At 42.6% G+C, this 26,356-nt stretch overlaps 1 protein-coding gene across 4 annotated transcripts in view; it reads left to right on the top strand.

Moving 5' to 3' along the window:
- The window catches only part of LRRFIP1 (LRR binding FLII interacting protein 1), an 87,613-nt gene extending 61,782 nt beyond the window's left edge, over positions 1-25,831 (top strand). For 2 of the 4 annotated variants that reach the window (XM_086750854.1, XM_086750855.1), the window contains exons 3-12: positions 8,037-8,114; positions 14,201-14,233; positions 14,895-15,020; positions 15,164-15,235; positions 17,165-17,335; positions 18,304-18,396; positions 18,881-18,973; positions 20,037-20,129; positions 20,589-20,730; positions 22,329-25,831. In XM_086750854.1, the coding sequence (XP_086606980.1) occupies positions 8,037-8,114; positions 14,201-14,233; positions 14,895-15,020; positions 15,164-15,235; positions 17,165-17,335; positions 18,304-18,396; positions 18,881-18,973; positions 20,037-20,129; positions 20,589-20,730; positions 22,329-24,430 (3,003 nt within the window). In that variant the 3' untranslated portion in view covers positions 24,431-25,831. Of the gene's footprint in view, positions 1-2,760; positions 2,842-5,042; positions 5,109-8,036; positions 8,115-14,200; positions 14,234-14,894; positions 15,021-15,163; positions 15,236-17,164; positions 17,336-18,303; positions 18,397-18,880; positions 18,974-20,036; positions 20,130-20,588; positions 20,731-22,328 lie in introns of all 4 variants that reach the window. The other 2 variants (XM_086750853.1, XM_086750856.1) reach the window with 2 other exon arrangements.
- Positions 25,832-26,356: the final 525 nt, after the last annotated feature.

Raw genomic sequence — 26,356 nt, 5'->3', positions numbered from 1 at the left:
TTGATCTTTACGCTGTCAAGACTTCTAAAGAAATTTAGTGGTATGCAGACTAAAGCTCTATGTTTAGGGGAAAAATAAACTACTTTAAGACCCCATTTAGCTAAGTGTTTGGGCAGTACGTGCTAAACATGAGATACCGACTTCAGTGGGTTACTCTGTAAGCATGAAGTTAAGCAGATGCTTGTGTAAATACTGGAATGGGACCTTATATTTCATCTCCGTTTTAAATTGCTGCTTCCATATGGTTTTATGCATGTAGCTCGTACATATGGATAAGAGAAAATGAAATACTGTTGCTTAAACGGTTAAGAAAACAGCTTGTCCTGTCGTTGGCACTCTTGCTGAACCGCCTGACGAGTTCAAGGAACTTGATTATGTAGTGCTTCTGACAAATGATGTCCTTACTCTTTAATGACACACTCCAGAGCCCCACGTACTGCAGGAAGAGCAAAATATCCCTAAGAAAGTCATCCAGGGAAAATAAGCTGCCATTTAAATAATTTAAAATCATCTTAGTACTAGGGTTTGTAGCACGGAGGTTTAATGTACGTAGAGCATAATTAAGGCAATGTCATTAGTTCCTTGCTGTTTTCATTACTACGTGTAGTTCACATTCTTCTTTATTTAGAAAGAGGATGAGAGTTTGGGGGTAACTTGGAATAGCTGAGACTCCAAAACCAGTTGATGCCAGTCTGGCTGGCATTCACCTTTAGGAATACTCTCTCCAAAAACCCCAAACCTAACCATAAAGATTGTCAAAGTGCCAACAGAAAACTGAGAAGAGGCAGAATTCTTCAGGTCAGTGAGCAAGGGGTGAGTCTGCTGGATAAAATAGTTGTTTTCAAAACAGGCATCCAGAATGAAGCAGAAAGGGATGTAAACTTTTGAGGCTGAACGATGACGGATCCTCAGTATGTACCTGTGGGTGTCATCCGTTTGCCTGCAGTGACGGAAGTCCAGTGTCAGGAACAAACAAATTCCTTTAATTTGCCACAGTTCCCTCGTTTGTAAATGGAGTTAACACCTACGTAGTTCATAGTGACGGCGAAAGGATCTGTTAGGGCTTGTAAGAAAGCTGAGTAGTTGCTGGCCACTAAAAGCAGAGTATGTTGGTTGTCTGGACCCCTGTAAGAAATTACTGGAGAAGCAGGCTGTTGGAGAAGGGCTGCAAGAGGAGAGCTGTGGAGTACAGCGAAGAAGGTAGAGGTGTGGAGCTCTTTCACCACAACCGTTCCCATCAGCGTGCCCGCACCCATGGAAAAAGAAGGAATCCAAACGGTGCCTTTGAGGCTTTGAAAATACCTTTGCCACTCCTGCCCTGTTGCAGGGCTGGTTAGAGGAGACGGAGCGAGCACGGAAGTCATTTCACCAGGGTGGGGAGGCGGGTGGGCAGCGTTTCCTCCCTCGCCCCTGCGCGCTGGCTGCGGCTGCCCGAGGACGGCCTTCCTGGAGCGGCTTTGTACCCTGCCCATTGGCTCAGGGCTGCAGCGGTCCCTGGCACGGCACAGTAACTATTTTATCACATTTTACATGTGTTTTCAGGCTGACATTTTTCTGAAAACAAGGAAAATGCCAAGCCTTCCTAGTACACCTGTATTTTCTTGATTCCTTTAGCTCTATGAGATACGTAACGTCTTATATATAGATTTCCAACCTACGTTGAAAACAGACCTTGATTTGCTAATTTAAATATTCTTCCGTGTTAAAACCAGCTATTTATAACAACGTAAGCTGCTCATAATATGGTTGCATGCTCCTAAAGCTTTTGGGAAGCCAAAATACTGAGTTCCACTCAGCATTATAAATATCCTACCGCTGTCAGCCTTCCTGCGCCCCGGCAAGCCCCACATGCCAGCTTTGCGTTGAAGCGGTTGTGCAGCGGAAATCCTCACAAATAACACAGGACAGCAGAAAAGCTGAGCTGGCATCCTACACCCTGGAGGGAATGAATGGAGATCTTGTATATCACCCTGGATAAATCGGGTGGTATTTTGGAGGGTAAGGGTGATTTTTAAGTCCATCTCCCCATACTTGTGAAGACCAAATAGGTGGACCAAAGGTGCAAGGTTGGCTAGATGCTAGGTAGGAAGCTGCAGAAAAGAAGGTGTTTGTTTTAGACAGTCTCACTTCTTACAGAAAAGTTTTCTTTCCCTTCAGTCTCACCATGTCTGATGGTGGGCTGCTGGCTTTTCCTGATGGACACAGCCAACGGTTTTGGTCCCTGGCTTTGCTCTTTGTCTCCCAGCAGAGTTGTCCTGAACCTCCTCTTGCATCTCCTGTGGGTTTAGCTTACAGTAGGGCATAAACTCCCCAAGAATTCAGAAAGAAGCTGACCTACTCCATGACCCAGTATGTTTTTCCAGTGCTTGATGGGCGGTGGCAATTAGCTCTGTGTCTGCGGCGGTGGGACTGCGCATGAGAAGAGATAAATCCTCTAAGGCAGGAGCCTGGTTTTTTAGCTATGAAGCTGCGATGCAGCCGTTTATTGTGAACCTAAGCCTGGAAGATAACGTTTCTTGTAAAACAGATGTTGTCTGATGTGTTTTACAGAAGCTGGAGGTATGTTGATAAATACAGCTTCACTGTATTTTGTGCATAAAATGCTGTAGGGATAGAGGAAAGGCTTTTTGTTTGTTTAAAAAAACCTTCTACCTTACAAATTCACATTTTGCTTCCCATTTAAAGGAATTTAGAAACTCCTTCCTGTTACAAAGCTGAGTTCTCAAGGGCTTTTTCTTTTTTTGTTTATTATTAATGCAGGCTTCATACTACTCTGACCTGGGTCTTCACAACAGCAGCTATGCTTCCACATCTCAACCTTCTTCCCAAAATGGAAATTGGGTCTGTTCCCCTCTGGCTTTACCTGGCCTGGACTTGTTCCGACTTCATTTGGATAATACAACCTCTTGTACTTAGGAATTAATTTGAACCAGTTGTCAAAAGCCTCTGTAGCTATTTTTAGTAAAACTTAAAAAAAAAAAAAAACAAGACCAAACCAGACCTTTTACAACTGGAGTGAGTAATGGAAAGCTGTTTTAAAATGAGCACAATTAGTTTTCCTTTGCTGCTCCTCCCTTTCCTACACTTATTTTGTTTGCTTTTGGCCTCAGCTGGTCTGGAAAAAGAAGCGAAATCTTAATTAACTGAAGTTCTCTATTCTATTTGAGGCAACTTCTCTGCTGACCATGTCTGCGTAGCAAGCTTAAGACAAACCAGTCTGCGTAAAATGATATTATAAACAAGTAATTCGCAGACTGCTAGGAAAAAAATCACCGAAGCTTCAAAATCACCCAGGAGGTTGGATTGTCCTCTGCGTGTGGGCGGAGCTCAGGCAGTCCGGCGCTAGCCAAGCAGCGCTCGAGCAGCGGTCCGCAGCCTGGCACGAGGATATCGGCCGGCGCCTTTGGGGACTTGTTGTCCGCGAGCCGCGGGCCGGGGACCGCTGCTGGAGGCTCTCTTGTGCCTGACTATACTAGATACAGAACTTAATCGCCGCACCTTGCGTGCCGTGCTTACTAACAACAAAGTAATCTGGTTTGTGGTGCTCTTAAATACTCCTAATTTTTTCCTGAATTATTTGGGTTTTCCTCTGCGTTTTTGTTGAATAATAAAACACACAAGAGGTGATCTTCTAGCTGTGTGAAAGGTTTCAAATGTGTATTTTAAAACACTTCTGTCTGTGTGTGTAGCTCTTTTTCTGGCTTTGGTTGAAGTGAGGAGAAACACCCTTTCTGGCTGCTATACACAAATGTGTGTGAGACAATAACAACTCAACAACCTAAAATTAAATTATGCTGGTTTGCTTTTGCATGCTGTCGCGTCCTCCCTTCCTGTAGGAAACGCACATGTCTGCTTGGTATTCTTAGGCTTTGGGAGTTGAGACCTAATGCATTTATGGAGCAGATGACTAATATTCTCTACACTGGGTTTCCTTTTGTTGTAGTTTAACAATCCTAATCCCTTAGCAAGATGGTGAATTCTGCTGTAGGTGCCTTTTTGTGTTTCGTTTTCTATGCAAAAAAAAAGTTTTGTGCTTGTCTTCCTCAGCCCTCCTTGCTGTACAGCGATGCCCTGCCAGCCAGAAGTTACAGGGTTTGTTGTACTAATGCTGTAACCGCAGATCCCGAAGCCACTCACCTTCAGCCGCGCATATGTTGTCTCTTACCTCTGTGGTTCCTCTTGGGTCCATTGACTTCACACCCTGGTGTCTTGATCCATCAAACGCACGCGTCCTGGGTTTGCCGATGCTTCCTTTTCTTCCCGTTGGAACTGCACAACCGCTGCTCGTGGGGTTGTGAGGCTGCCGCAGGATTCTCTCTGGATGGGAGACGCTTGTCTTCATTTTGGTGTCTTACCTACGACGTGTAGGAGCGGGCCAGAGAGAGGCAACATCAATTCTTTCTGGTTGTGTAACAGCTAACAAAAATCAGTTTTATGTTTGTTTGGGTTTTTTTTGTAGGCAAATTCCACTGTTCTTGTTTATACTTTAAAATGAGCTGCTCAGAATTTTATTTTTCTTTTCTCAAAGCTTAAAGGTAGCGTTTCCTACTCCTCCTCTGTTTTCTGAGCCATACGTTTCTATGCTAAACTGAAGCCAGTCTTAAAAGAGGAGGGAGATGCATCTTTTAGTAATTTAGTGAACTGGCTAGTAAGTGATGTTCATCAGGTGAGTGTTTCCCCGATTGCCAGCACCAGAAATGAAGGTCAAACAAACACGAACAGCTGAAGAATTGATGTAGCCATTCTGGTGGTAGGCGGTATAACCTGTTGAATCGATGACGGGGAGAACGGTTAGGAACGCATGACCGTGTGATGGACCGGGGAGGGGCGTGTGGCAGATTTTGCACGGCGTTTCCCAGCTCTCTGACTTCGTGTTGCCTTAGATCTTCGCTTGCACGTTGCTCGTGGTTGCGTACCGGAGGTGTCCCTGTCCTTGCACAGTCTGCTCGTTTCCCCATGTCCCTCGCCCTGCACCTTGTGAGTTTGTTGATGCTCCAGACGGGTCCTGCCCATCCTGTTCTGACTCTGTCTTTTTATTGTAGGCGTCTGTGTATGACGAGAGCGTGTACAGTGGGAGTCGGCGGTATAGTGCCTCTAGTTCTCGTGCTGTAAGATGTTTTTCTGCGTTTCCCTGTTGTCTTGTCTCTGTCCTCCAGTCACCTGTGTGCACCAGAACACAGCCTTTTCTGGGCTGAGGAACGTTTAAGCTGGACTGTGTGAGGTTCATAGCCTGCTGCTGTGGGCGAAAGTGCGACCAACGTTTCTGTGAGCTTCCATGAAATAATAAGCAGTGATTTATCTGCTGTTCTAACGCCAGACCGGGTCTGGCTAGCGTCGACAGAGCCCGGCGCTAGGCACTCGCCTCCCCTGTGGCGAGGGGAATTCAGCTCTGCCTGGCACTTGGTTTGCAGATAAAACACCTTGGAAAGACGGTACATAAAGTCCCATCCCTCACTGAGACTTAAATCTTTTGAAAACTGAGAATAATCCAGTTTAAAAAAAAAAAAAAAAAAAATCACTTTGACGTTAGCACTTACCTGCTAGCATGAAGTAAAGGATTTTTGTGAAGGTATGACTTGCTTAGTTTTGTTTCTTGGATTTATATTCTGTAGCAATGTCTCAGGCAGCTTGTGGCAGTGTTTCCACAAGACGTGTTCCTGTGAGTGAAGGGCTCTGTCATTTTTGGGGAGAGACAATATGAGGCATGACCGTATACCTTTGTTTCCTTTCAAAAAAGCCAGGCTGCAGGACATGATTTCCAGATCAGAAGGCAGAACATGCATTCAGCTCTTCTCAGACAGGGCCTCTGTGTTGTGGTGGACCTTTGGGCCAGGCAGTTAATCTGCTGCTGATACATCTGCCTGGGTTTAAAAAAAAAAAAAAAAAAAAAGCTATTCTTTTTAGATTTTTAAATTCTGCTCTGTGGGCCCACTGCTTGTTCTGTCTCTAATCTCCTCCACCACTGATAATCAAAAAACCCACCAACAAACAAAAACCACCACCTAAGACCATAACAGAAAAAAAAAATCTCAAGATAAAGTTAAATTACCAGCATTCCTTTCAAAGTTACAATTTTATTAGCTTGGAGAAGGAAACCCTTTCAAGAACACTTCCTCAGCAGTTATTAGTCTTTACAGGGCTGTGCCATCCTCCTGCAACCACACTGGTTCACTAGCTGGGCTGTGCATCTTGCTGCTACCGATGTTAAACTTGAAATTACTTTTTGTTTCCCCATTGTGCCTTGTTTTCATTTGGCTGCCTTGGAAAATTCATCGATGCTCCTCCGTTTGGACTATTGGGGCAGCCTGCAGTCCACCGTGAATTTGCCGCTGAGGTGGCTGTAGCCCTTTGATGGTAGGGGACATCTTCTTTTCTTTGAGATAAAGTCTCTCAAAGCTCCAGGTGACGCATTTCTGCTCTTGGGAGAAATAATTTACAGTGGGCTCCGAGCCCAAACGCTGTTTACAAGTCTTTCAGCCGCTGTTGATGGCTTGAGCAGGGAACACTGAGTAAAATGCTGGTGCTTGTTCTCCTTCCTCCATCCCACCCCATCCCATGTCGCAGGTATTTGGAAGCCTGTGTATGACCCAGTAGTTTATACTTCTTTCCTGTCATGTGTTTCAAGTTTATTCTACGTCCTTGTTATGTTAAACATAAAACGCCAGTGATGGCGCAAGGCTTCTGTGCTAGAACTACTTAATAAGAAACCAAAATCTAAATATTGACTTCAGTGCTTTTGGGTTTCAATTTAGGAATGGAAGTGGCTGTGGTTGAAAATAGTCGTAAACTGTGGGCAGCACAGTTCGAAATTTTGCATATTCTCATCTCTGAACTGCAGCTCAGTAGTTCAGGTGGATGAAGCCAGTGTCGCTACACGTAAGACGTGCAAGGACACGGCTTGGTCGTGTTCTGCCCCGCTTCGGGGGCTTGCTAGGGGCTGTGTACCTTGGTACGTAGTGCTTTGTGGTTAGTAACAGAGCTTATGGTTGTACTGTAGCTGGGGGTTATTTCCAGCTTACCCTCTTATTATTTATTAATGTTGTGAGTTGATTTTTTCATTTAATACTGTGCCGCTTCGTTAGCGTGGCTAGTGATGCTGAAACAGTCCTCCAGTAGCCTGGTGAAGAGCTGGCTGCTGCTGAGGGGTCCAGGACATTCCTGTAGTGGCCAGGTGACTTAATAGAAGAAACCTTAAAAAAGGTTTAATATATCAAAAACTTCCTTTTGCATATGCTTACATAACTTTCTACAAAATACATCTAAATACAAGATTGAGCGTGAAGCTGCTACTGTGAAGTCTGTGAAGATCAGAGGGAGTGGGTCTAAAATGCATTTCCAGCATAAGTTTTAGTTCTGTTTCCCCAACGCTTTAAACTTTCATTTCCTTTCTCTTACTTCCACCGCATTATAACCTCTGGAAATAAAACGGCGTAGACACATTCTCCGTCCTTGTCTGTTCTGCATCACTGCTTAGATGTTTGCTTCTTAAGGACTGAAATACTTTCTTTGGCAGGAGGAAAAGCAGGAGGGGTGCTCAGTCTCTGACATGGTCTCAGTTTTTAATTTAATCACCGCATAGATGAATGTTTCTTGCTTTGGCCTGTGGAGCACGGATTCATTTTATATGCGCACAATGTTGGAAACGTGGGAAGAAGGTTCGCCAGAGAACTTCTTGAGGAGTAGTAGGAGCTCTTGAAGAGTAGTAGGATTGAGCTTTTTGTGTAGAGACTGAGAGTTGTTTACTGGTGACTGGTATTTTAAGATACATACATAAATAAATAGTATTCTGTCATACCAGGCATTGAATCAAAACTCTACTTGGTCCATCAAGTGGAGTTACTGCTTGCCTTCATGTTTAAATTAACAGCCAAGGTGTCTGTTCTCTGACTTTCACTGCTGTTCCTTTGTCCAGCTGCATGTGACCGTGTTTGTAACTCACTTCAGATGTCATGCTCTAAATCCTCTCTCGCTTCCCTTCCCAATTCTAACGCTTTTCTCTTTTTCTCTGCTTGCTATTCTTGGATTACCTGCGGCAGCCTTCCGAGTACAGCTGCTACCTTGGTTCAGGATCTCGGGCATCCTCAAGAGCCAGCTCTGCTCGAGCCAGTCCGGTGGTGAGCTCCTCTATTTTCCTTTGTCCTTAAACTGTTTTGTTCTTCTGTACTTCTCTTTTGTACAAACAGGTCACTGTCCCTCATGAGACAATTTCTTATGGTATTAATTGGACCTTCTGGGCAATGCTTAAGATAAAGAAGGGGGTGAACCATTTGAGAAATTACAAAACCAAAGTAATTTCTAAGTAGATGCACGTGTTTTTACAATAAAAGTACACTTGGACTCATATAACAATGCTAATTTTTTTCTAAGTTGGGCATAAAACACCTCAGCAAGGATATTGTGGAAACGTTCGGGTTGTTGATGCTAGTGCTGCATCTCCTGCGGTTATTAAATTCAGGAGACCCTAAATCTTGCTGCAGCACTCAAGTAGTTTAGTTTCTCTCCGTTCAGCAGTACGTCGGTGGTGTGCTGCTGCAGGGCTATCCAGAGATCGGATGTGAAAATATTTGTTGGACTGTAGATGACCAGACGCTGCAGAGTCTTTAGCGTGGTGAAGTGCTGGAAGGATTACTGGTTAGTGGCTTCATCCGTGACACAGACAGTGGGATCGAGCGCACGCTCAGCAAGCTTGCAGATGACACCAAGCTGAGTGGTGCGGTTGGCACTCCTGAAGGATGGGATGCCATCCAGAGGGACCTGGACAAACTCGAGAAGTGGGCCCATGCGAACCTCATGAGGTTCAATAAGACCAAGGGCAATGAGACTCCTGGTACCCATACAAGCTGGGGGATGAAGGGATTGAGTGCAGCCCCGCCGAGAAAGACTTGGGGGTACTGGTGGGTGAAAACCTGGACATGAGCCGGCAATGTGCACTCACAGCCCAGAAAGCCAACGGCATCCTGGGCTGCATCCCCAGCAGCGTGGCCAGCAGGTTGAGGGAGGGGATTCTGCCCCTCTACTCTGCTCTGGTGAGACCCCACCTGCAGTACTGCGTCCAGTTCTGGAGCCCCCAACATCAGAAGGACATGGACCAGTTGGAGAGGGCCCAGAGGAAGCCACGCAGATGATGAGAGGGCTGGAGCAGCTCTGCTGTGAGGCCAGGCTGAGAGAGCTGGGGCTGTGCAGCCTGGAGAAGAGGAGGCTCCAGGGAGACCTGAGAGTGGCCTTCCAGTGCCCAAAGGGGGCTGCAGGAAAGGTGGGGAGAGACTCTTCAGCAGGGCCTGGTGTGACAGGACGAGGGGTAGTGGTTTTAAAATAGAGAGAGAGAGATTCAGGTTAGATATTAGGAAGAAATTTTTTATGCTGAGGGTGGTGGCACACTGGAGCAGGTTGCCCAGAGAGGCCCCATCCCTGGAAGCGTTCAAGGCCAGGTTGGCCGGGGCTCTGAGCAACCTGATCTGGTTGGAGATGTCCCTGCTCCTTGCAGGGGGGTTGGACTGGATGGCCTTTAAAGGTCCCTTCCAACCCAAACCATTCTGTGAGTCTATGATTACGTGTACCCAGTGTGTCTAGCATCACAAATTCCCAAGTAGTCATGACTAAGCAAGGCTCAAACGCTAAAGACTTGTCCAACCCCTGTGACTCTAGTTGACCAAGACGAGACTTTTTCCCCTGCTCTTCACACATATAAAGAAATTGTCTTCTCTTTTTTCAATGGCGTATTCCTGCTTTCTCTTTGTGGTTGTTCCACCTAGCTGTTTACAACTCTGAATATCTTTTCTGATTCATTTCGGAGCAAAGCCTGATGGTGTGGTGAGCAGTTGGCAGTAAGGGATTGCTTTGGATCTGATGGCCCCCATCCTGGTGGTTCCCCATTCAAACGTAGCCTGCGATTTGAAAACCTGTGCGCTACGGGGGTTTTTCTCCCATGGTTAGAAACTGGCTGAAGCAAAAGAAGATGAAACTGGTAAAGTAGAGCTATGTGCTTAATTGAACAACACGTTTGCATTATACTCAATGTAAAGTGCAGATCTTCAGACTACCGAGAGCAAACGTCAGGCCCATCTGCACAGATGGAGGTAAACCTTGTGCCCGAGCTGAAAACGCAAGTGCTGCTTAGCGAGCGTGCCATCCTCGGGTCATATGTCATTTGAAGACGCTTCTGTTCTCACCAGAAATAAAATGAAGACAGTCAGGCTTAATTTTCACGGCAGCCGTTATCAGCGCGCTCAAGCTTTGCCTTCTCTCCTCGACGCTTGCAGATTTACGGTAGGCGTGTGTCCCAGCCCAGCCAGGGACAGCCTGGGTGTGCTCCGGGCCCCTCCGGAGCGAGGATTTGCTGCAGCGCTAGCTTGCATTTCAGAGCCTGATAAGTTTGTTTAAGCAATGACGTTTGGCATAACACTCATTCCTGAGCGAGGAGACTTCTGACAAATCCACTTTAGACCTGACAAAGTTCAGCGGTGGTTTTCCCCTGCTGACTTTTAAAAGCTTATTGCTAATTGCTAGCGTTAAGGTGGAAAAACATGCAGGAACCCTCCGTGTTACTGCCTGCCCCAGCCCAGCTGATCAAACTGGTAAGATGGGGATTGTAGGAGGGGTTATACTGACTGCGGTACATCTTGTTTTTTAATTCTAGTTTTTGTAAATGCCATCCTGCGTTCGGCACTACCCACTGCAAGAATTTACTTGGTGTGGGCCGTATTTCCATTTCAAACTGCGCTGGACTACTTTAAGAGCAGGAAATGATCTTAATTTTATTTGTCACTGAAAAAAACCCCCTTGCTTTTATGAGGAAGTTGATCTAAGTGCAAGATCTTAGATGGAGCTGAGCAGTGACAGCCACGTACTGAGGACACCAAAGTTGTTCTCGCACCTAAGGGTGGCCCACAGCGCTTCGCACCTGCGAGCGCTTTGTATTGCCCTTCGTCTCTAGCCTTGTGTAGCAGGCTGGAAGCTGGAAATTGTATCTCAGTCCTGATTCCTCCATCGATTTAAAGATCTGAATGATTTTTTTTTTTTTCCTCTTTATTTGCAGCTGGGGTGTAATGCTTAACTATCCCAGGGTCTCTGCTCTTTTCAGTAGGTGTTGGAGAGTCGTCGTGTTGGATGCGCTGTGATAGTGCTGCGGGGGCTCTAATTTTACCCTGGTGCTCACCGGTGGCAAAGAGCTTCAAGAGTTAACCTGCTAGCTGACGGCGGAGTAGGGAGAAATACTTTTTCAAATATTATAGTAAAATGTCCTTATAGTCTATGAAAAATTGGCAGTATATCCATATATAGGCTTGTGGGATGATTTTTGGTCTTGTTAAGTTCCAGCTGTGGTAAGCCTCTGATATTGCTGACATTTTAGTAACGTGGCTCCGGATTTATTCCGAAATCGCTGTCAGAAGAGGCTGAACTCTGATCCCATTGTACTTATTTTGCAGACAGCAACCTACTCCCCTTGCCAAAACAAAGATGTGCATGCTGGAGTTCTTCAGCAAATTACTTCCTTTTCCTGCTTTTTTACGCATTCAAGTACAAATTGCCCACATTGTTGGTGAAGAGGAAGGTAATCTGTGATTAGAGACAGACCCCAACCCTTGACAAAGTGAAAACGGGTATAATGTTCTAGAAATTAAAGCTCTAGTGTCATTAGGTGAATTCCTCTTCAGATCTCCTCTTCTAGTAAGTGTTCTGTTAGACCTTTTATATTTTCCTGTGGAAAAGTCCTCAAAGCCAGTATGTTTGGATGATGGGCTGTGCTGAGTATGGTACTGTGCCGGTGGAGAGGTCTGTTTAATCAGTACTGTATTCTTCATTGAATGATGATACAGAAGGATGAGTATTTTGGGCAATGTCAAATAAAAATGACTTTTTTTTTTTTTTTTTTTTTTCCCTTCCCCTGACCTTTTTCTGTTTGATTTCTTGCTGGATTAAATGCCAAAGGGCTTGTCAGGGGCTGGGTGAAGCCTGAAAACCTGCAGTTCCCTCTGGTGGCTGAAAGCTGTTGGAAAGCATGGTTTGTCTTTTAATTAAATGCTGCTTGTTTCGGACTGACTTTGTGTGTAGAAAAGCAACGTGTAGCAGGAGGCATCCTTGTACCGAACGGACACAACGTTAGAATGGGGAACTGGCTTTGCTCAAAGCCCATTAAATTTATAAATGTTAAATAAAGTGGTAGTGGTAATTACTGCTTTTGAGAAGATGCTCCGAGTATTCTCTTCATGGCACCAAATGGATGTGTGTATGAGGGCATCACTGGGAAAATGAAATCTCCTGTATTGTTATTTTTTTATACCACCCCAATTTTAGATGTTACTTAATAGTTTTAATTATTAAAGGTCATGCCGCCTCAGAGAATTACTAAAGATTATTTTGCAATGAATGTGTAGCAAGTTTTACAGGTGTGGTTATGAGTGCTCTGAGGAGAAATGTCCACCGTGTGCCTATCTCTCACCGTGTTGTCTTCAACATTTTCCCCTTTAAATTTTTATTTGACTCATGTGATGCATAATAAAACCAATGTTAAGATTTGCTCCCTTCTTTACCTTATTAAAAACCATGGTTGCACTTTAAGGCTATGCATAGATAGGTGTGGATGCATACGCTATTTTTTGGTAACACACCGATATTTACGCTGCCACAACCGTCTTCATAAACAAAATTTAATAAACAAAGCTGTCTGGCATGGAAATAAGGGCTGCTTGCAAAAGTCATCGTGTTTATTGGGTCTGAACTGAAGCATCTGCCTTCGTTAGTGACCTTTCCTTATTGCACCCAAATGCAGAGATGCTCTGTGTATTCCGCGTCTCTGCAAAGTTTATATCTAGTGCTTTAAGTCTGGCTTATTTTACTTCGAAGCCTAAGTCTTAAATTTTCTTAATCATAGGGTATTTATGGTATGAGATGCGTTGGCAGTGTAAAAAGCTGATTTGTAACAGGTATCTCGCAGCTCTGGGAATTTTTTTAATAGGGTGCCATGGGTGATATTGAAGAGTAACGAGTGGGATCATCCACACATTGCTGTGTGTAATTCAAAGGGAAAAAAAAAAACTATGCCAAATGTGAGCTGATTGGAAAGAGATGGAGGTTTTGGGGGTGTTTTCAGTTAAACTTCTCAATTTAGCCTCGACTATTCCCCACCTTCCCCAAAACTGATATCTTCTGATTTATTTTTTTTAACTAATTGTTCTTAAAAAAAAACTTCCCTTTGGCTCTTAGGCTCTTGATCTGAGGAAGCTGTTAATTTTCTAGAAGTCTTTTGGGAAAACATCTTGACTGTGATGTTGAAAGATTCGGGTTTTGAAATGCCTTCCCCCAATAACAAAGTGAATCATGACAAAACACTTGATTTTAAATCTCTGCTCTTGGGAACTTGTATGTCTGGTTTGGTTTCAAAGCAGGAAAAAGTTATAGAATTGTCCCCATCAAGGAAAAAAAATAAATCTGCCCAGGTTGTACAGGGTTTTTGCTGTGTAACTTGTTTTTAAGCTTTTTGGTTCTCTATCCATGGCAATTTTTTGTTCTTCTAAATGCTGATTTTGACTTGGATTTGTTTCTTCCAGACTCGTTTCAGTTCAGGATCTCTCTTCGTAATCAGTAAATTCCAGTGAAATACTGAAGCCATAAATGGGCTGTTTATTTAGACTTTGAACTGGTCCCTAATATTTGACTTGAGGGTCAGTTTTTGTAGTCTCAGCCTTACTTGGATCTTTGCTTGAAGTCACAGTCACCGTTTGAGGCATATTTTTGTAATTGTGCAAAAATAAATAGGAGTAGGTGCGTAAGTCAGCACAGCAGTTGCATACAGCTCTTTTTATGTCCAGGAGAAGACATCTGGGGCTTTGAGTTCATGTCCATGGAGGTCTTTGTATTCTTCCATTGTAAAGTACCATCTTCATATCGAAAACATTGTGATGTTGAACATGGAAAAAAAAAAAAGTATTCCTCTCTCTTTATTAGACCTTTGTGGTTTTCCATCAATGAGTATATTCCTCTTAATGATGTACTGTTTAGAAACTTGAGGTAATTTATCCAGCTTTGTGCCGTGGGATGCCAGGCAGGACACTGCTGTTCTAATTGTGTGTCTGCTTTTGGAGTTGATAGAAATTGCGAGTGAAAAGTCTTTTTACAGGTTGAAGAATTCCCCTTCTGATATCTTGCTGCCTTCTTTTCTCCTTTGTTATCTAACAATTCCTTCTAAATCTTTGTTTTACAGATTGAGGAAAGACCAGAAAAAGACTTTGAGAAGGTAAGAAGTGTTTTCTAAATTATTCTGCCAATAGCGCTTTCTTCTCGTTCCTTTTGGTAGGTAGAACTCACAGTGAGTGTACAGAGATCTTCTAGAGAATGCACTGTGGGACAAAACTTTGGATTTTTGGAGCCTCCTACTACTGCATTTTTTTGAAGGCAAACTTATAAACCTTGGTTTATAATGGTTTTAAAAATGAGGAAGCAGATTCAGACTGGACATAAAGGAAAAAAAATTTTACGCTGATGGTGGTGGAGCACTGGCTCAGGTTGCCTGGAGAGAGGCGGTGGATGCCCCATCCCTGGAAACATTCAAGGCCAGGTTGGCCGGGGCTCTGAGCAACCTGATCCGGTTGGAGATGTCCCTGCTCCTGGCAGGGGGGTGTTGTAGTTTTAATGGGGCTCTGCCGCAGAGCAGGTAAATATCCGTGAAAACAGAGGAGCTTGAGGGGCAGTCAGAAGCATCCCCAAAAGGTATTAGTACAAGTTTTGAAAACATCTGGCAAGATGATACTGGCCCCCAAAGACTTTGTCGAATTTAGAATTAATAGTTAGAATCTAAGCCATGCAGACTCCTATTACAATAGTTTTGTTTACATCTGATCAGTTTTCCTCATTAGTTTCCCTCGTTAAACCTTGATCTTTTGATTTTCTGATTGTAGGGAGCACGGACTGTCTCAAGTTTATCAGCAGCTACCTTAGCTTCTCTGGGTGGGACTTCTTCCCGAAGAGGCAGCGGGGATACATCCATCTCTGCCGATACAGAGGCATCTATTAGAGAAATAAAGGTGAGAAATACTTAAAACCAGTATAAATTCTTAAATATGCTTTAAGACTTCTCTCCAAAAAAGAAACTGGCTTGTCTCCCCTCCTGGCAGTTCTGACAATTAGTTTCCGTGGCGTCATCCACCTTTCTTGCTGTTTCTCTCAGGATATCTATGAGTTAAAGGACCAGATTCAGGATGTAGAAGGCAAATACATGCAGGGACTGAAAGAAATGAAGGTACCGGTTTACTGCCGACTAGGAGTGTGATCATTAACACCATCTAAACATTCAGAGGGTCAGCGTGAGACCTAGAACTGACCTTGCATGCTTTTCTTCTGCCAGGGCTTGTAAATTGCGTGAAAAGCATTTCATTAACTGGAAAAGTATCTGTTCGATTGATTGTGGTGAGAAATGCTTCCCAGTGCTAACTGAAAGGCTGCTGATTGCTATTGGCATGTTCTCTTTCCTGTTTTGAGAAGGTAATCATTTTTCTAGGAAATTAAAATTATTAGGGTGGTTTTTTATAGTTTCCTAATCCAAGAAGCCTCCCAGTATTGGAAGATGAACTAAAACTCATCACAGGAAACTTCGTGTAACAAAGCCTGTTACACGGAGAATGAACGCTCACAGCAGTTCATGAAGCCATAAACCAATTTGGGTGTGAGAATTAACTTGTGCATCTGCATACCACCACCTGATAAGCGAGGAGCAACATAAGCTGCATTTTCAAATATATGTATGTAAACATCCAGGCATATAACGCAACATTTATCAGCGTTAATTGCCGACTGTGTCATCGGCTCAGTGCTGTGGCAGGTGAAGGTGCTGCCATCTTATGTGAGTTCTCAATGGAAAAAGAGTATTTTGGCTCTTCTTCTGTTGTGTTTTTTGTTTTGTTTTTTTTTCCCCTTGATCAATGTGTAGCTGCACCACTTCACGCTAAGAAAACAAAATGTAGCATGCTGAAGGAGTGGTGCAGCAACTGCCTTAACTTCTTACTTGCGTATACTTCCTTTCCAGCTAATTCCTGAGGTTTAATCATACCACTGTTTTCAAATCCTGGCTACTTTCCTTTGCTTGGTATTTCTCATCCTTGGGCTGGAAAAATGCACCAAAACACAGTTTCTCTTTGGAACTGGACAGATTCACGCCCTTAAAGACAAATTCTCTTACTTGACAATAGAAATGTAAAGAAAACTGATTCAAACTTAGTTTTGTCATCATCTCCCCGCTGTCGTCCCCAGTTCCATTGACTGAATGAAAAGGGAAGTATATGAAACTCACCTGTCAATGTAATTATTAGAACTAATTAAGTTCCAAGAGAAACTGCTTGATCTATAAACTAAAATGTTGACATGAGTGTCGTCCTTGTTTGCATATTTGCACTCTTTTCTTTCTCTAGCTCTTGTTTATTTCTGTATTAAAATCACTTACTGCAAAGTTGGACTGCACGCAACGTGGAAAATGATCATGATTTCATTTTGCCATCATCTGTTGGTGTAAACACCTCAGTATCTCCTATTCAGGTCAAGTTGATAGGAGGGGTTTTCAAGACCCTGAGAATTATATCTTACAGAGTAAATTTGTAAAGGAGGGATGTGATATAGGAAACCTAATGAAAAATGACACATCAGGTCACAAAAGCTGCAGCTTTGTCATGGCAAATTCTAATTCCTGGGTCAGTAGGTTCCCACACTGCAAGGATCCCTGAATTTGTGTCAAGCTGCCTTAATTTAAGGCCTGGCATCATCTAAAATGATCTTAAATCAAGGCCAGTTTACCTTTAAAAAAAAAAAAAAAAAGAAAAACAACTTGTCATCTTCAGCAGCTGCTTTGAGCTGCCAGTGTGCAGGGGCAGGGGGAGGAGGGAGAAGGGAGAAGGCAGAAAACTCTGCGAAGGCAGAAGCTGAAGCAGCAGAGAACAGGAAACATCTTATCCGTCCAGAGGTAAGGTTCCTTGCTTGTAAACAGACGGCTGGTGGGAACGCAGGGGAGATTATCCTCACCTTGGGACGGCTGGTAAGCCTCTCTAGCACACGATTAGCACTGGTTTCCCTCGGAGTACTCAGCGTGCTTGTGGTTTAGTGCTTCATTTTCTTGTTGAAGGTCTTGCTTGGCAAAGTGTCCTTTATAACGGGCTCCGCTGTTGTTTTTTTTTCTTCGCAGGACTCTCTAGCCGAAGTCGAAGAGAAATACAAAAAGGCTATGGTGTCAAATGCTCAACTGGACAATGAAAAAACCAATTTCATGTACCAAGTAGATACCCTGAAGGACGCACTCTTAGAGTTAGAAGAACAGCTGGCAGAATCCAGGCGGCAATATGAAGAAAAAAGTAAAGTATGTATATATAGCTATGGCATGTTATTTAACAGGGAAAGATTGGAGGGGGGACGCGGAGACCTTTGGGAGGAGGCAACCAAATCGCTATTCAGGATTTTAAAGAAGTTATTGATTGAGTTACTGTTAAAGCAAGTGGAATAGGAGCATATTATGTCCTTGTGATCATCATACACATGGGAATCTTCCCTAAGTTTCTGTCTTATAAAGCAATCTCCGAAGAAGTGAATAAATGTTTTATATGCTAAGGCTATACGGATGTTATCGGGTGTCCGTTTATAGGTTCAGGTTTTAAATTCAGAGAGCTTGTTCATAGTATTTTTACACACAAAGCTCTCTTCAGAAGTCCCGTGGGAGAGCTGCACAGTTTATATAGCTAAGGCAGCTACTCGGTTGAGAGCTGAGCTAACTTTTACAGGAATTCAGCACCTGAATGCTTGTGAGTTGGTGTTAAATAATAAATCCGTGGCTCACGTTGGCTTTTCAAAACTGGCTCTTTAGCTTGGGGCGTTTCACTGTAGCGTACTTCAAAACACACAGCTCCTGGAAGATAGTGTGGGGTTTGGGGTGGGTTTTTTTTTTTGTGTGTGGTTTGGGGTTTTTTTTAAGTCCACAATGTCCAGCTAACTTTTAGTACACGACTACGTGGAAAGAGTGGGTTAAATTCCCAGCCATTCATCTGTGAAGTCTGTAGGGCTTGAGTGTAAAAGCTATTCACTGCCAGCTTGCTGCTAAGCTTATAAAATTGGCTAAATTATATCTGTCACTTCTATACTTGGAATAATAGTTTCTTGGAAAAAGGACAAATAAGATAAAAAATTGTACTCTTGTGGGAGTGTGATTAGAGGAATATTCAAGAATTGCATTGCAGTAAGTGTTTTCTTTGTAGTTGGGCTTATTTTCTCCATTTTTTCACAAGATGCTATTTTTGATCAATAAAAATGTCATTAATATTTCATTATTCGTAGGAATTTGAGAGGGAGAAGCACGCTCATAGCATATTGCAGTTTCAGTTCATGGAAATGAAAGAGGCTTTGAAGCAAAGAGAAGAAATGCTTGCAGTAAGTAATTTCTTTTTATTAAAAAAAAAGAAAAGGTTTCTTTGGTATGTTCCTGGTTAGTAGTAGGAGTGTAGTAGGTGAGGCATAGAGAATTTTATTCCTTCCTCAAGTTTCTCACCTGAAGAAATACTAGTGTTTCAGGCCAAACAGGTTCAGAGCTGACTAACAGAAACAGCACTTTGTAAGTACTATCTCAGGTTGGACGTCTTTTTTTGCCTGGTCCCTCATACAAAATAAGCTGTGTTTTGTGGAGCTGCAGAGGAAACAGATGGAACTGTCCAACTTGTTCTGAGTCATCTCGTGGACAGCAAGGTTGTCTTCCAGAGTGTAGGTCTGAGATGTCAGAGACTGTGAAACTGTGCATGTTAGGTATCTTTTACTTTAGCACCTGACTTTTTTCATTCTTTGGCATCACTGCAATCTTAACCTTCTCTGTTAACCTGTTACTTGCTTTCTGTCTTCTTGTTTTGCTCCTGTTTCTCAGGAAATCCAGCAGCTGCAACAGAAACAGCAGAGCTATGTCAGGGAGATTTCTGATCTTCAGGAGACAATAGAGTGGAAAGACAAAAAAATAGGGGTAGGACTGCAACTCCTGAAATGTGTTTAGAGTGGCACTGTCGTTCTCCAGCTGATCCTGCTTTTGCAAAATGTAAAATCCTCCCTAGTGACTTTGCTTAGTGTGGATGTATTACTAAATTACCAGTGAACTAGCGAATAGCAGATTTTGTCTCTGCCAGTATCATAAAATCCAAGAAAAACTTAGCAGCTGGTTTGATTTCAGAACCTAGGGTATTTTATTTGCTGTGATGCACCATTTGTATTTGCCGTATTGAGAAAGGAAGTGTTATTTATAGTGCAATTCCATCAGCACTGAATTTTTGCTTATTCAGATTTAATCTGCGGACTGAGCAGAAGCTGGAGTGCGTTACAGAAGCAATAGAGCTATTTAAGGGTCTCTAACTCTTCCTTGCTTCTCATCCCTTCCCACCACCCTCTATCAAAGCTAAATGGAAAAAGCCCATGCTTGCGATGTCCAATAACTCACGGCAATTTGAAACTCAAAAAGTTTTCCTATTTTTGTTACTGTTCTATTGGTGAATTTATATAGAAATATTGGGGGGTTCAGTAGCAAAACACACATTTTCACTTGGTACATCCCAGTCTAAAGATGACTTATTGGCAGCTTTTAAATTAATTGAAGCGTACTGCACCCGATACGGCAACCCATGGAATAAAAAGACTTAAAATCTGCTGGGCCTGCTTTCCTGCTGTTCTGTTAACACGTGGGAATGGCACTGTGTCTTCAGGGTGCGTTTTGAAACAATATGGCTATGAATTAATTTGTCTAGCGGATAAGAATGGAAAGTGGATCCTCATCTGAAGGATCTCTGATGAGGTCTTTAGCAGGAATCCCTGGTTACTGACTAAGCTGTGCATTTCTTGGATTTGAAGGTTCTCTGTGTGTTTGTAAACTCAATCCTTTAATCTGTAAACTTTACCTTTTTCATACATGCCACTTCCATGAATCTCTGAATATCTTAAGCCTGCTCATTCTTGTTTACACTTACTTTTCATGGTCTTTACTTGTCTCCCTTCCTTTCTTCACATCACCTCGCCCTCTCTCTGTGTTGGGAACTCAGGCATTAGAGAGGCAGAAAGATTTCTTTGATTCCATAAGGAGTGAGCGGGATGACCTTAGAGATGAAGTGGTTGTGCTGAAGGAGCAACTGAAGGTATGCAAGAGGAATAAAAGAAACTTTTATTCAACTGCTGACTTTTTCCTCCTGGACACTTTTGCAGAGAGTTTTAACCTAGCTTAGTAGCAAGAACTCTGTTTTCGTGTTGCCTGTAAATTGCCGTTTCAGGAATTTTCTTTATAAAGTCCTTCATCCTAATATTGACGGTGAGCTCTTAGCATAGGCTGAAGGATTGAGTAGTTGCTTTCGTAGGAGACGCTTCTCTGAGGAACAGTTTATGCAGCAGATTGATATCTTAAAAAAAAAAAAAAAAAGCTGAGATCATAATAGCTAAACCGAGGACTGTAATATTCTGTGCTCTTGTCTGACTTCCAGCCATTTTTAATGGACTGATTGAAGCAATTGTTTATTCGGAATGTCAAGGACAAGAACACCTGAGCTGTCCTCCCCTTTCTGAGCAGCAGGCTCTAAAGCATTTCTTTTGCCTCTCCACAGAAACATGGAATAATCCCAGACTCTGACGTAGCCACCAACGGGGAAACATCAGACGTTCTTGATAACGGAGGACACCTGGATTCTTCCACAACTGTTCCAGGCACAACTCAGGCATTAAAGACAGGAGGGGACGGGTCGCTAGGTAAGTGCCGTATATCCCTTCACGTCTTTCTGTCTGTCTGTCCATTCATTCATCTCTGCTTGAAGTTTGGGCGTTTGTTAATGGGACGATTAACACATCACGCAGCATGCTACTTGTCAAATCACTTCCTGTGCATTTTTCTGCTTAATATTTATTATCACTCCAAGTATGTTGTGCAGTTTCCTGCAAAGGCAGACTTCGTTTCCCAGTCAAGGAGACAAAGGACGAGAATACAAATATTACATTACAGATAAGTAGCAATCATTCGGATTACTCTTTAAACCCTGAATTTGAAAATTGTCCCAGAATAATCCTACTGTTGTTCAATATTTTTCAGCACGTACCTTAAAGAATCAGGAAAAAAAGCATTTTAGTTTCCTATAAAGAGCTTGTATGTTGATTCATATATATACACCTGAGAACTGTAAGTGTCTGCTGAGCAGCAGCGCTGGGCGCTGTTGAAAACATGTATGAATTTGTTGTTCTTGGTCCTATTGAGCAGTTTTAATATCAGCATTTTTACTTGTTATAACAGGATTAACGCTGTTAAATTCAAAGACTATGACTCTGAGATGGATAGTGTTAGGAAGGAGAAATCTGGTTGGCAAAAACACTCTTCTTAAGCAGTTGTGATGAATGAGAACTATTATACTAGCACAAGGAAAGGAAAGAATAGATTTTTTTTTTTTCTCCTGTTTTTGTTCTAAATGAACGTACTCATAAATAGCGACAGGCAGCCAACTGTTGCACAAGCAAGTTATCTTGCTTTAGCTGTTGGTTGCTTTTTCCTCACTCGGTTTTTGTGTGGAAACAATCTGGAACACCAAAAAAAGGTAAGGGTGTATTTTCAAATGCAGCATGTTTTCTGTGTCTCCTTATTCTGTTGGTTTTGGAAACAGGTACAACATAGATGCAAAAGCTAACTGCTGAAACAACAAATGCCATTGTTTTCATACCTGTTGCTTCTAAATATAAATCGAAGAAAAACTGTTACCAAAAAAAAACCAAACCCACAGAAGGCCCATCCCTTTCGGTGGATGAGCTTTGATCTGTGATGGTGATGTTAAACAGCTGAACCATTTGCTTGCCAATCAGATTTTTACATTCAGTGTTTGACATACACACTGAGGATGCCTGTTTGTGATACTCAGGAGTAAAGTATTACTGAATAATCCTTGATTATTTCAATGTAATGGCATCAGACACACACTCTTGGATGCACAGAGTGGTGCTAGAGTTAAAGTTGTAGAGAATATTGCTGAGAAAAATAACTTTAGTGTTACATCCGCAAGTATTACTGTTACATTGCACTGCTTGAATCAGTCGTTCTCATCTACAAAAGCTGTACTTCACACAGCCAAGAGCATAAATACAAAACCACAAGCCAGCACCAGAGACTTCTTGCTTTGAGAGGGTGGTGGTGAATTTCACTGATCAAAAACCCCGGACCCTTACTAATTCAATCGCTGCTTTGCCTCACGTAATTGGCAAAAGCTGATCTTTCATTAACCTGTTCTTTGATTCATTCTCTTTCGGGTTTTAAGTGGGGAGGTAAGTGCTATGATGTGGTCCCCTCAACATTCTCAATGGTCTTTTAGGCAAAGCCAATGAAGTGGACATGAAAAATGAGATTTTGGAGGATGTGGGGAAAAGAGAAATCTTGCAGAATACTGAGCATGAGGAACGCAAAGAGGAGTCTGAGGAGCAGGAAGCACAGACATTGCATGCTGATGAAAATGCAAAGGCAGCAAAAATGGTTGAAGAATGTGATGCCCTGTCAACAGTGATGTTACCAGATAGCGGGTTTACAGAACGAACCCAAAGCCTTACAGAACGCGTATCAGGGAGCTGCTCTTCAAATGGTGATAGTGACGCAGATGCCTTGAGAAAGGAGACCGAGGAGTCTGTAGACACAGCAGCCCAACAGCCTGTTAGTACAGAGGCTGAACACCATGACTTAAACACAAGGACAGATCAGAACTCAGAGGTGGGCTCTCTGCAAGGTCATCAGATTTTTGAGACCTCTCAGGAAACGCCTAGTGTCTTAGGTACAGAGCATGAACTGGAAAAAGCCACACCTGAACAGGAAGAACGAGAGGATCTTAAAAGTAGCCAGAGCCTGAGTGATGATGAAACTGATCAGGAAGCCAACATCACAAGTGAGAGCTGTGAGTTGGTTTCTAAGCAGGCAGAGCTACCAGAGGTTACAGTAGCAGGCTTGCTTAGTGAAGAGGTAAATGTGGAGAGTGATGCTGAGGGACTCCAGGACTCAGAAGAAAGTGCTGAAAACAAGGTTACAAATGTCTTGGAGGAAAAGCTTGTTGAAAGCAAAGACTGCACTGATGGAAGAATTGATGAAACAGGAGGTGATAGAACTGAAGAAGAAAATGAGGTTAGTAACGCAGTGCAGGGTCAGACGAGGGAAACAGAGCCTGTGGGTTTGGAGGGGACAGAGTCAGGTGACAGTGGTGTCCCGGCAGGTGCAAGTGAAAAGGAAGGTGGCGGAGATCAGGCACACGTCCAACCAGTTTCTTCAGAGGACAGTCCTTCAGCATCACCTGAGGAACAACATATGCGAGATAAAACTGAACCTGAAAATGCTATGGCTGAGAATGGCAGACAGGAGGAAGGATTAATAGAAGAGCTGGAGATGTGTTCAGCTTCTGCAGAAACAGGCGAGCGAGATAAAGCGCCTGTGGAGGCTGTAGGCTGTATTACTGAGGTAAAAGGAAGTGTGATGCAGCAGGCAGAGCCAGACGCAGACGTCATGGAAGAGATGATGACTCAGGAAATTAGTTTAGACCCAAGTCTTTTAGATGACAAAATTCAGGAGTCAGAATTGGAAACAGGGGATGAGTCTGGGAAAGGAAAGGAAAGTAGGACAGAATGCGTAGAAGACTTACAGCCAAAGGTAGAAGTTCAAACAGCTCAGTGTAGTGAAGAAACAACAGGTGACACAGTGGGAGAGAAAAACATTCCTTTAGAAGGTGAGGCGCAGGATGTAGTTAAACAAGAGGAAGGTGAATCTAAAGAGGAGTCAACTGTAGATGCTAGTGTAACTGCTGAAAACAAAGCTGATAAAGAAACACTGAAAGAAAATGAGCGAGAGTTAGAGCTTGCAGCCCCCCATGGTGGTGGATTTGCTTCTGAGGAAGGTGCAAATAATTCCCTGGCACAGAAAGCTGAGCAGGATGAAAGTGTTAGTGGACAGGTTAAATTGGAGGGTCAAGCAGAGGAAAGACTGGAAGATGACGGTGATGCATTTGATTTTGATGAAGAATCAAAACAGATACTAGAAACTGATGAAAAATGTGACAGAGAGAAAGCCGATACACAGAAAGGAGAGGGTGATGGAGCAAGTGATGCTGTTGCAAAAACTGCCCAAACAGATGAAGCTGGAGAAAGAGCAGCCAAAATAGAAACTGAAGATGCCTTGACTGAAGGTGACAGCTTGCAGCATGAAAAAGGAGATGAGCCTGAAGAAACAGAGTGCTTGCAAGGAGAAGCATCATGGAAAACTGATGAGAAGACAGATGCGATGGAAGATGAAATCAAAGCATCAGATTCTAATAAAGTTGAAAAAATACCAGATGAAAATGTTTCGGAACAGGATTTGGAAAGTGCTGGCAATAACAAGGAGGATATGCAGAGTGGTAGAAAGGGGAAGGGGAGATCCAGAGATGACTGTACAATATCCTAAGTTCAGAATCTCAAGGCTACACAAATTACACGCCATTGGATCAGGCCCAGTACAGAAGCATGCACTTTGCACAACACATCAGACCTTAGGAATACTCTGAAAGCTTTTTCTTTACAGGTAACTCATATCATAATACCACGTTACGCGTTCACTGACGTACCTAGCCACGAGAAACCGTGCCTGGGTTTGGTTTTGCTGTGTCTCAGTTTTAAAGTTTATCACCAGAAGAGCAAGCTTCACAAATCAACTGTTCAGAGCATCTTGCAATCAAAGTACTTTTAGCGTGGATAACTGCTACTGAGGAATTTCTATATGAATTTTTTTTTTTTCTAGCCTAGGTGATAGATGTCTCGAATGTACTTATGTGCATTGGACCTTTGTGAACTTGTGCGCGTACTTACGGGTACTCACACGCATTAAATCTCCAGTAAGTTCATTAACACTTCATGAAGGAACTCAGCAGATCAGCAATGCTGATCAGATATTGAAACTTCTTGCTGAATGATGAAAGCCTAGGAACCAATTTATTTTTTTTTTACTATGAAAAAAAAGAAATACTCTCATTCCATTTTATGTTTATGTCTCATATGGTCATATTCCAAAATATAGTTAGAGCAATGTGAATCTGCTTAGTCTAAACACTTTGGAAGAACAATATCCAATCTGAAGAAAGTGCAACTTGCAGGACTTAGTTTCCTAAAAGGAATTAATATATACATGTTTACTTCATCTAGGCACTTTGCACCACAGTAGGCCTTTTACGCCATGTCTCGCATGGGTTTTGTATTTTTTCCGAAGAAAGTGTCGATACACACTGTAGTGTGTGCGTAGGTTTGCTATCAAGTACTGTCTAGCTATGAATATATAAAATATCTATTTTTCCAACAAGTTTTTTTTTTTTGTTTTGTTTAAAATTGCTTTTCTTCACTGCATTGTTTTGCCTACTATGATTCTGAAGGAATGTTTTTATGTCTAAAATTCTTTTCTCTTACCTCTCTGGAAAGACGATAACGTTGCATGTCTTAATTCTTGTTGACTATCAGACCAAAGACGATTGTTTTTCTGTATACTAGCCCCCGTGCCTTTTTGAAAAGCTGGATTGCTTGGAATCGCTGGCATAACTGAGACACTTTGACTCCATTGGTATATTTCTTCTGGAATCTTTGCTGGTGCTTGGGAGGAAGAGCATGGTTCGTGTAATTAAAAGCACATTTAAAGTTGTTTTAAGCGATGAACGTCCCAAGAGAATGCAAGTTGAGGAGCTGGGTGGGGGGGGCAGAGGAAGCCTGTATTTGTGTTGATGTTACAAAGTTGATGGAGTGCAGACTGCAGAATTTCAAGATGTATATCGAAATGTACTGAGCTGTATATAATTGAAATAAACATATTTTATACTTTAAATTGCCTGTCCAGAGCACTGTTTATAAACCTGCATAAATATTTACTTAAATTATGTAATTTCACAAACATTTTTCTGCAGCTTTCTTAAATTTATTGCGTTGAACTACGTAGCTAGAAGAGCGATCTTGCTAGGAACTCAAGGGCAGCCTTGGTGTTTCAGGACCTTTAATATGTGATGGCACCCATGACTGTAAACCCATAACAGGACTGTAAACCTGTTACCTCTTTTCGTGTAGCATCTCTCCAACTTAACAACAGTTCCAGTACGGTTTCTGTAAGTATTAGCAGTCGTTCTTCTTAAGGGTTTACGCTAAATGCTAATCTGTAAAGTCATAGACCTTAAAAGCGTCTCTTCTTGCTATGTAGCTGTGTTTATTTAAAGATTTGTCTCTGCTATATTCAGCTGTAATATATGGTTTAATGTTGAAGATACTTTAAATGTATTTATATTTAAATGTTAAATATGCTTAAATATATAATTAAATGTGCTTGCCAGGCTTCACTTACACTTGTGGATGGATCTAT

The sequence above is a fragment of the Chlamydotis macqueenii genome, chromosome 6 (assembly GCF_036417535.1).
Source record: "Chlamydotis macqueenii isolate bChlMac1 chromosome 6, bChlMac1.mat, whole genome shotgun sequence".
In the NCBI taxonomy this organism is placed as follows: Eukaryota; Metazoa; Chordata; class Aves; order Otidiformes; family Otididae; genus Chlamydotis; species Chlamydotis macqueenii.
The sequence above is the reverse complement of the archived record's forward strand: the minus strand, read 5'-3'. Positions and strand labels throughout refer to the sequence as shown.